Source organism: Silurus meridionalis, chromosome 23 (assembly GCF_014805685.1).
Source record: "Silurus meridionalis isolate SWU-2019-XX chromosome 23, ASM1480568v1, whole genome shotgun sequence".
Lineage (NCBI taxonomy): Eukaryota > Metazoa > Chordata > Actinopteri > Siluriformes > Siluridae > Silurus > Silurus meridionalis.
In genome coordinates, this window is record NC_060906.1 from 22,694,361 (window position 1) to 22,705,882 (window position 11,522).

The 11,522-nt window shown below is 36.7% G+C and overlaps 1 protein-coding gene across 1 annotated transcript; it reads left to right on the top strand.

Annotated features, from left to right (window-relative positions):
• Nucleotides 1-1,513: 1,513 nt before the first annotated feature.
• On the top strand, nt 1,514-10,091 carry slc35f6 (solute carrier family 35 member F6). The gene is given in 7 exon segments (XM_046836924.1): nt 1,514-1,700; nt 3,656-3,728; nt 5,826-5,997; nt 6,885-7,100; nt 7,931-8,041; nt 9,090-9,410; nt 9,413-10,091. Coding segments are annotated over 7 exon segments (1,107 nt in total). The 5' UTR covers nt 1,514-1,623; the 3' UTR covers nt 9,550-10,091.
• Nucleotides 10,092-11,522: the final 1,431 nt, after the last annotated feature.

An 11,522-nucleotide genomic window follows, 5' to 3' on the forward strand; every position in this document is an offset into this window, starting at 1 on the left:
TGACCAAACTAATAAGCACAGACCAACACTCTAGAATCAACTGAGTTAAATAGATATACAAAGTTAGAATCCTACCTTACCAGAAGAGAGTAGATTCAAGATAGAGCTAAAGCACACATTGTTTTTCTCTAATTTTGATCAGTGTGTTTTCTGCAAAATAATGTTTTTTTTTTTTTTAAATGCCTTAGTTAATTTGTGGAAAAGGTGTTCTGGTAGCATGGTATAGACAGGACAAAAACTCATTTAACTGTTGAGCAGTGAAGATGACATTATTTCAGAATTGTTCAATTGTTTATAAATTGTTCTCTAATTTTGATCGCCAGTGTGTATATATATATTTGGCTGTCAAAATTAAAATTATTGTAAACGGCACTAAATTTGATTAACGCGCTATCAATTCATTTCTGTTTTTACCATTTTTATAAAAAGATGTAAATAAATAAATATCTAAATAAAAAAGAGGCGAAATTAAAACCTTCGGCAAAAAATACATTTATCCACGACGTCCTTTCTTTACTTAGGTATAAAATAAATAAATAAACTCCAGATAAAAATATTTTTAATCAGCAAACTTTTGTTTTATTTCTGTGCCAAGTCTCAAATCAAACACCAAATCCGCCATGTTTTACACAATTTACCCTCTAGGTGGCGTTTTGTGGGTTTTTCCCTCATTATGGCGACAAGAACTTAAATTACTGTCTTTATTGATCGTACAGATAAAAACAACACATCATTAAAATCTGTAAAATGTCTATGATTACATATAAAATCTTCTTGACTTGATTTGAAGAGGTGCAGTTTCTCCGGTATCACCTCATTAACTGTCCGTGTGGAAACATAGCAAAGGCTCTTAATGATGTCCACACGTCTCTGCACTGTTATAGCCTTTATATATTTAATCACTGTACATATGCTTACATATATAATCACATGCTGTACATATGATACATATTTATCTGCACTATTTGCACGATTGCTCGACTTTTTGCACTTCTGGTAGATGCCAAACTGCATTTCTTTGCTGTGTACCTGTACAATACAATGACAATAAAGATCTATCTATCTATCTATCTATCTATCTATCTATCTATCTATCTATCTATCTATCTATCTATCTGTCTGTCTGTCTCTATCTGTCTGTCTGTCTGTCTGTCTGTCTCTATCTATCTATCTATCTATCTATCTATCTATCTATCTATCTATCTATCTATCTATCTATCTATCTAAATAAATAATATGATGAGGTCCAGTTAACAGCTAAAACAGGTAGAAGTAATAACTACTTTTTACTGAAGTCAAGAGCCAAGACTTCTTTACTTTCACTTAAGTAAAAAAGTTAAATCAGTACTTCAGCCTTTACCCTGAGTATTTTAAAACACGAGTATCTGTACTTCTACTTAAGTAAAGGATGTGTGTACTTCTGCCATCTCTGAACTATAGTACTTATTAACTGCACTGCTCTCAGATCCGAAACCCGAGGTCACGTGACTCCTCAGCTGACTGTAAAGTCACGTGACCGCTCACAGCACTATTAGTTTGGGAGGAGTGAGTGCAGGAGGTAAAAAGCGAGGTGGTGAAAAGGCAGTGTGTGAGTCGGCGGATCAGATCATCAGGGGCTTCATCATGGCCTGGACCAAGTACCAACTCTTCCTGGCTGGTTTGATGCTCACCACGGGCTCCATCAACACCCTGTCCGCCAAGTAAGTGCTTTCACCCCTCGGCTGGGCCACACCGGTGTTTATCAGCCGCACTCCGGTGTTTATCAGCCGCACTCCGGTGTTTATCAGCCGCACTCCGGTGTTTATCAGCCGCACTCCGGTGTTTATCAGCCGCGTTTAGCGTTATAGCTTTAGTCCTGTTTCCCAGGATGGATAATATTTATTGTTTTATTTATTATTCTTTTAAATGATGTTCATCATATCAGTAAATAAATGTTTTTTAGTGTCCCTGATAATCATAAACATAAACAGACAAGGCGCGAATGAACGTGGGGGAATTTACACAAATAAATAACAACTTTACAAAATACTTGGTTGATTTGCTATGGATACGGATATAAATTATATTTATTAATACTTAATAATATAATAATTAGTAAAAAATAATAATGTTTAGCAAGATGTTGTAGAAAAACACGTGTATCACGGTTTGGGACACCCCTATAATGGGCTGTACCATTTCTCAAACGTTGAAAAAGTGTGTCCTGGTTAGTCCACGTGATTGTGTGTGTGTGTGTGTGTGTGTGTGTGATATTCACAATGTTCGTGTTTTAAAAACAATTTTGTCAATATATTGATAGATTGAAGGGTGAATATTGATCCTATCATACCACTGCATGCATTAAATACAATTCATAAAATTATTTATATATATATATATGTGTGTGTGTGTGTGTGTGTGTGTGTGTGTGTGTGTGTGTGTCCAGAAGTGTGGACAAATGCTGGGGTACATGTCTCTAAATATATCCCATAATATGGCTGATTTGTTTTACCATGACACAGTATTTGCATAGTCAGTGATAATTTTTTTTCTTTCTTTCTTATATGCATATTTGACTAAATACTATGAGAATATTGCTGAATATTTTCATGCTGAAAACAAACGGACACAATCCTCAATCACATTTACATACAGACTAAAACACCAGTGGGGGAAAAATCTGATCATTCATTTGATTGTATTTTCTTTCCTGATTAGATTTTTTTTGTCTCAAAATCTATAAATGATATTTGTATATGCATATATTTTTGCATTGTGGATTCTGTATATAAACACCGCACTAAATGTTTGTTTCAGTGAGTGTGACAGATCGTGTGTGTAACAGGAGCTAAAACTATAAATCCTCGTTTCAGCATCAGGAGTTAATACGCATATCGAAATCAAAGTGGAACGGCTCCATCTGAAGTAGATGAAATACGAGAAGAAAGTAACTTTTTCCCCCCCGTCTGATTTCTAGTGTTTCCTTATATCCCTCACAACAAAAGTGAAAGCACATGGCAGTCACGCTCTTTTTAACTGCCTGTCTATCAAAAACTAACGAGACCAGACTCCCATCATGAGACGAGAGGTCACGAGTGGAGAACGATGACGATCGCTACTCTGGGGAAAAAAGCTTTGTCAGCAGGAATGCGAGTCCTCGTGTGGCTTGAGTGATTGTCCTTATCTCTCGTAGCTAAATGAGCCGTGAGCGATCAAACTCAGAGCCGAGTGAATTGTTTCGGCTTAAAGCTCTTTACTACAGCAGTACATCATCCTGAACCTCCAGACAAGTCTGAGCTTGTAGGTGACATCAGTATTACATGCACAGTACCAATAACTTCTCAAAGCCTACAGACTTTGACCTAGTAAAGAAAACAAGGAGTTGTCAATGAGTTATTGATCACAAGCTGCTCAAACAGAGCGCTAACGAGTCTCAGATAAATCTAGTGTTGATCAAACGTAGGGAAAATTGTTTTTTCCACAGCATCAAATCATCGCGTTTGATTTCCAAACACTCTAAACTGAAGATAAAGCATTTTTGAGATTTTTATCCGTTCTTATTTGTTTACGCTTTTGGTCTGGAAGCAGTAATAAACGTGGTTATAAAGCGTGAATAATACGTGCCTTATAATTGTAAGAAATGTGACTTGAAATACATCTATAACTCTTTTAACAGATGGGCGGACATGTTTTCTGCTCCTGGTTGCTCCAATGCCCCTGAACACGGCTTCTCTCATCCCTTCTTGCAGGTAATTCTAGTTTTTTTTAATTATATTTATTATTATTTATAATTTTAGGACACGATGCACGGCTAGATTATTCTGTCAGGGACTCTTGCAGGAGACTGGGTGAGTGAGGACCCAAATGCAGGATGTCACAGGGGTATGGAGAAAACACAGGCTTTAATGGGGCACAGGCGAAAACAAAGTCAGTCCAGGGTCAAAAACACAGGTGAACAGGGCAATGCAGGGAGAGACACAACCAAATCCAAAACAGTCCAAAAACCAGCAGACAGAACTAGGAAACGCAGAGCAGAAACATAAACCGAAAAAACAGTCCAGAGATCAGAACCAGAACCAGAGCAGAACAAGGGTTAGGAGCAGGAGCAGGAACAGGAGATCGTGAAGATCCTGACAATAATTGTAGCCGAAGCACCTGATTATCTGCTCTATGCACAGTTCCAGGCTTTTTATTGTAGTCACGTCAGTAACCCATGTAAGCAATAAAATATTTTTTCCTATTACATGCCGCAAAACTCACTCCAATTCAAATCATAAGATTCCGATTCCAATATGACGAGTAAAATTCCAATATGACGAGTATCTGATCTGAACAGTACCCGAGTCGTTGTCTCCTATTGAACGTGGAATCCTGAACACCGAGACACACGTTAGTGAAAAGTAGGGCTGTAACGATTCCTCGTAATTCCATTACAAAAATTCATTCAAATAATTTGCTTCATTTAGTCCATTTAACTACACACTGAGCACTTCGTTTCCCACGGACCATTATTACCGACGCACCATTAAATAAATGCCTGATTCCGAGGGTTTTTTTTTTCTCTTATTGCATCAAAATGTATGTTCAAATATACACATTCAAAAATCATACATGTAAAATTTCAGACTACTCAAAAAATTAATAAACCCAACGTGTTTTTTTTTTTTTTCAGTTTGAAATGATTGCAAAATTTGAAACTCTTTCATAACCCTGAATCCTGTGGAAGCCCATTTCCGCCACATAAAAAAAAAAAAAGTTTGCCTAATTCCAATTTTTGTTCTCGCAATTCCGACTTTATTCTCCGAATTCCGAGTTTTTGCTCAGAATTGCGAGGGGGAAAAAAGTCGGAATTAGTCAAACTTTTTTTTTGTGTGTGTGGCGGAAACGGGCTTCCACGGGATTCAGATTCATATTTTTTTGAGTAATCTGAAATTTAATTTACAATTTTTAATATATACATTTGTACTTGCATTTTGATGTAATATGACAATTAAATGCACTGAATGGGTTTCATTCTCAGATATTCTTGTGTTGCAAATTCAGCAATAAAAATATAAAACTAAAAATTGACCAAACAACGTTGGTTTTAAGAGACTAATTTTCTTGTATTTTTATTTGATTACTCGATTAATTGTCGGAATAATCGATTAATAAAATAATCGATAGCGACAGCCCCACTGAAAAGCCAGAAATTGTACTTCGACACTGCGTTAACGCTACAAGATCAACACAACAACCTCAACATTGATTTAATATTAATATTTAATATATAATTATAATATTATTAATATATTATATAGAATATAATATATAAATAATATTATTATAACTCTATATAATATAATATAATAAAATAATAATAGAATATTATTGAGATATTATATATAATATAAGCAATTTAAATAATAGTAAAAAATTAAAAGTTAAATAAAATAAAAAAGTCTTGTCAAAACATTAGACATTAATTAAAATAAAGCAATCTTTCAATAAGGATCGTCACTAAGTATTTAGTGTTATTATATATAATATATATAATGTTATGTACATGTATAACTGTAAGTGTATAAGACATCTACAGAAGGATAATTTGCTGAAATAGCTACATTATGATAAATCTATGAGCGAATCGATCGCCTGTCTTCACTGCGTCAGTGAAAAGAGGAAGGCGACCCTTCTGGACCTTGTGATCCGACAGCGATCGTGCCTCCACTTCCCTCTTCTGAAGCTTTCGTTTCATCAGTTTCCATAGTGGCTGTTGCTGACTCACACTTTTCTCAGCATGTCTTCTGTTTCGTCATGTCCACGCTTCGCACTCACCTCGTCTCCCTGTTACTACGTCTCTCCAGGCCGTGTTCATGTTTTTGGGTGAGCTGAGCTGCCTCGCCGTTTTCCACATCCTTCTATGCCATGACCGGAGAAGACCGACTCCCACAGTAGAGCCGGGGGAGAGCTTCAACCCTTTCCTCTTCCTCCCACCTGCTATCTGTGACATGGCAGGAACCTCCATCATGTATGTGGGTAAGCAGAAGACGTTATTTCCTCTGTGTGTGTGTGTGTGTGTGTGTGTGTGTGTGTGTGTGTGTGTGTGTGTGTGTGTGTGTGTCCTAATTCTCTACACATTTTGTGCCTTACATACATTTTGCATGAATATTTCACATATACAGTGAAAAAGTGTTTGCCTCCCTAATTTCTTTTATTTTTTTCTTCGTGTTTGTTACACTTTAATGTTTCAGATCATCAAACTAATTCAAATATTGGTAAAAGATAACACAATTGAACACAACATGAAGGTTTTTATTATTGAGGAAAAAACTAAATCAAGCTAAAGAGAACTTCTGCAGCAGGACAATGATCCAAAACACACCAGTAAGTCCACCTCTGAATGGCTGAAGAAAAACAAAATGAAGACTTTAGAGTGGTCTAGTCAAAGTCTTGACCTGAATCCTATTGAGATGCTGTGGCATGACCTTAAAAAGGCGGTTCATGTTCGAAAATCTTCCAATGTGGCTGAATTACAACAATTCTGCAAAATTCCTTCACAGCACTGTAACAGACTCGGTGCAAGTTATCACAAACAAAGGCTTGATTGCAGCTGTTGCTGCTAAGTTATTAGGTTTAGGGGGGGCAAACACTTTTTCACACAGGGCCATGTAGTTTTTGATTTTGTTTTCCCTCAATAATAAAAACCTTCATTTAAAAACTGCATGTTGTGTTTATTTTATGTGAATTTTAAGGAACACAAGCAGGAAAATAATCCATGTCTGTTGTTACTCCTCAAATCTGCTTCTAAATGACCAGAAGATACACAGGATATGTTATTATAATAATAATAATAATAATAATAATAATAAAGATCTACAGACATTCTGACCATCTTTTTTCCCTCCATTTCATTCTGCATCCAGCCCTGAACATGACCAGTGCGTCCAGTTTCCAGATGTTACGAGGTGCGGTGATCATTTTCACCGGTCTGCTGTCGGTGGCGTTTCTGGGTCGCCGGCTGGTTGCCAGTCAGTGGATCGGGATCCTGATCACCATCCTGGGCCTAGTGGTGGTCGGACTCGCCGATTTCGTAAGCGGCAACACTGATGGCGGACACAAGCTCAGCGAAGTCATTACAGGTACACGCAAGGTCTTAAAGTCAACGTAAACTTTTTTATTATATCTTTCTCACAGGGGGATTTTAATGCAGGAATTCACATAAAATAAAAACGCAGTTAGAATAAAAATCATGCGAAAATGTCAACTCGTATATAAGACTCAGCGCACAAAGCTTTTTTTTTTCTTCTCACAAAAGTAAGTACACCCTTCACATTTCAGTAACCATTTTAATATATCTTTATTCCATTTCTATAGTATTTCCCCTTGAGAAGATGTAGTAAAATGCTGAAATGTGAGGGGTGCACTCACTTTTGTGAGATAACGTATGATATGTAGGCAATAAAGATGTTTAAAAGGAACATGTAGATACTTTGGGTGATTAAAAACTAACATTTTCATCTAGTAGAAAGGGACGGGGCACTTAACATGCTAATTTGCATATTCATGAACTCGGTACTGTGAATGTTTTTGATCACAAATAGTTTAAAAGACCTTTTTAATATTTGGTATTTCTATTACATGGTAAATGCAATGAATAATTAGTTGTGCATGTGCTTTATTTTAAATGCAAATTAAGCTCATTATAACTTTTTACCTGTGGAAGGGGTGGGGCATGTAGGAGGAGTTAGAAGCATTCTGATTTGCCTATTCATTAAATTTGTAGTATAAAAGAAGTGTAATCATGGTTCTGGATAAAACATAGTGTATGCTTTATTATGTATGACTACAAAGGATTTCTGACAAGCTTTTAGATATTTTTGGTGGCTGTTTGTTTTTTTTTTTTTTTTTTTTTTTTTTTTTTTTTTAAATATCTCCTAAAAAAACTTTCGTTCTTTTGAATTTTCTTCAGGTGACCTTCTGATCATCATGGCTCAGATCATTGTGTCTGTCCAGATGGTCCTGGAAGAGAAGTTTATTTACAAGCACAACGTTCATCCTCTGAAGGCAGTGGGGACTGAAGGTAAAGCCTCAGAACAAACTGGAAATTGCGTCATTTTACATTACAGTTCCTTTAATATTCACTTAGTATCAGTTCATGTTTCTGTTTAATGCACCGAATGTAACTCTTAGAAATGGAGACAATAATGAACGGAAATAAGTTGAATTACTTACAAGTAAAAATGAAATCTGCATTACATTACCATTAATTTCATAAATAAAACAAATAAAAAGCATAAAGTAAAAATTTCAATCAGCGAATGTAATTTAAATTATTCAGATTTTATTTTAACTTCTGCTTCACTGACCTGAGATCAGCAGATTGAGGAAATTTAGAAACCTGCAGTGTTTAGTTGTAATTACATTCATTCTTAATTAAACATGATTATTTATTTATATGTTCATTTGTAATTTTTTTTTTCCTATTTTATACATTTATAGCATTTTTTTCGTGTGTGTGTGTTGCATTTAACATTTTATTTTTTTAAAGATATGATCTACTTAACTGTTCTACTTATTTCAGCACATCTCAGACTCTAACAAATGTCTTCCTTCTTTCCTCGATATGTGGATTTGCCAGGATTTTTTTCTTTTAAGAGAAATTCTTGAAGCAAACGTTAAAGAATCTTTGTCTCTAGACTGTCATAAAAACTGTGCAGATGACAGGAAGTGGCAGAGATTTCGTACATGTGCAAAACTATTTTTATATATATATATATATATATATATATATAATTTATTTATTAACACTTTATTCTGAATTCTGATTGGTCAGAGTTTTCTATCATTCACAAGGTGTCTTGTTTCTATAGTAACAATGTTCAGAGGGTTGTGTTTGGTGAAATTATTATTATTATTAATAATTAGTATTATAAAATATTTTTAAATAGCTCCTGTAAATTGAGCTTCTCAAAACAAATTAAACAAAAGCTAATTACGATTGAATGAAGCATTTTCAGAAGGAGTCTTCAGAGTATTAAACACCATGTAGACAATAATGATGATTCCCACATGGACTCTTTACATTCATAACACTTTGTAAACACTTTTATGAAATCTCTCTGCCTTAGGCTTTTTTGGTTTCGTGATCCTGACCATCCTCCTCATCCCGATGTTCTACATCCCAGCCGGGAACTTGGGCAGCAACCCGCGGCAGGTTCTGGAGGACGCGCTGGACGCCTTCTGCCAGATCGGCCACAAGCCGCTCATCGTCCTGGCGCTGCTGGGAAACACCGTGAGCATCGCGTTCTTCAACTTCGCCGGCATCAGCGTGACCAAAGAGATCAGCGCTACCACGCGCATGGTTCTGGACAGCCTGCGCACCCTGGTCATCTGGGTGGTGAGTCTGGCGCTGGGCTGGGAGTCGTTCCAAGGCCTGCAGATCCTCGGCTTCTCATCCTGCTTCTGGGAACGGGACTTTACAACGGACTCCACAAACCCGTGATGGCCAGGCTGCCCTGCTGGTCTGCAGAGCGGGAGACGGGAACAGGGGACGCAGACGAGAGGGAGAGACTGCTCGGCGAGAGCTAACGATGAACAGACAAACAAAATTGGGTGTAGCAGACACTCGGCTTTCTCATCCTGCTGTTGACTGACTCCATACTTGTGGACTTCCAGGGATTTTACTTGAGCAGTACAACTGACCATAGAGGAAGCTGGAGACTGATATTAAATATTGGGACACTAATCAATTTTGGTTTTTATTTCTCATAATGTCATATTGGGTTAAAAAAGGGAAGGTGAACAATTTTGGTTATTTTCAATTAACATTAGAATTTATTTTTTAATTTTAGAATCCCAAATGTATAATTTTTTTAATATTTTTGGCCAATGATGTGCCACGTTTCGAAAATGAGGGCGTTTCAATTTTTACTTTACCTCTTTAACGTTCTGTGTGTTCTATACGTGTTATTGTATAACAGACATCGTCAGTGTATCGTTCACTATAACACAGTATTGACTGTATTAGATGGAAAACTGGTTTAAAAAAAAAAAAGAATTAGAGTTCTGGACATTTCTTGAAAAAAGGATTGTGTTAATCCCTGTTTTAATTAAATCACCTTCGAAATTTTTTCCTTCTGTCTCAACTCAATTATTTGAAAGGGAATTAATATATAAAGCATCATTTCTAACAAAAAAAAAAAAGACTTTGACCAAAAGTATTGGGACACCCGGCTTTTCCATCCGTATCAAGTTTATTTCTATTGCGTTTTGCACAACAGACATGGTCTCAAAGCAGCTTTACAGAATTTAACAGTTAAGGTAAATTGTGTGTTTATACCTAATGAGCAGCCGTGGTGACTGTGACCAGGAAAAACTACCTTAGATGTTATGAGGAAGAAACCTTGAGAGGAACCAGACTCAAAAGGGGAACCCATCCTCATTTGGGTGATATCAAGAGTGTGATTATAGTCTTTAAACGAGAACTAACATGGGCACTTTTGTTGCCAGTTATTTAGACAATAATGACTGTATGTTGTTATTTTTAGAGGACAGTAAATCAGTACTGAGTATAATGTTGAACAGAAATATATGGCCAAAAGTATTAGGGCACCTGGCTTCTTTACCACAAAGTTGTGTAGGACATCTTTGAATGTGGAAGCAATGGATGAAAATCTCCCTTCACTTGAACTAGGAGACTCAAACACCTGAGTAAATATGAAACCAGCAGGACATTGATCCAAAACACACCAGCAAATCCTCCACTGAAAGTCTCACAAAAACAACACAAAAAACTAAGTGAAGGTTTTGAAGTGGCCAAGTGAAAGTCCACTTTAAATCTGATTTAGATGCTGTGGCATGACCTTAAACGGGCAATTTATTCTTGAAAACCCTCCAATGTGGTTGAAGTAAAACAATTCTGCAAAGCAGAGTGACTCAGTCAGTTATCGCAAACGCTTGATTCCAGTTGTTGCCGCTACGCAACCAGTTATTAGGTTTAGGGGGCAATTATTTTTTCACATAGGGCGAGGCAGGTTTGGAAAACTATATAGTATCGTATCTCCAGCCACATGAGGGACCTGCCCAAACTGTTTTGAACTAGAAGATCGAAACATGTTCCAGAATGACAAATCCCCTGTGCATATCTCTGAGAAGATATGCCCTGTATCTCAAACCTACATCATGTCAAACGTCTCTGTGGCAGATTTGCCCTGAAGTTCATGTTGGCTCTTTGTTCTAACTTGCCGTCCAGGATGAAATCGCAGAAGTGGTAAGAACAGCAACAGAATTGCCGTGCGATGTCTTTTGGCACATTTACTTATGAAGGTCAGTGCTTCCTGTGACTGTGCGTGCAGGCGTGTGCTGCCATCTGTTGGCGTGTTAAGGAACTAATCTCAAAAATGTTTGTAACCACCTTCAATTCAGGGGAGAGAATTGGACCCCAGGGACCATTTTTTACAACTTGAACCGGATGCATTTTTCCAGGTACAAGATGTTTTTTAATATGTGCATAATTGTGTGTTTTCTAATTATGTATGACTTCACACCTCAACAATGGAACT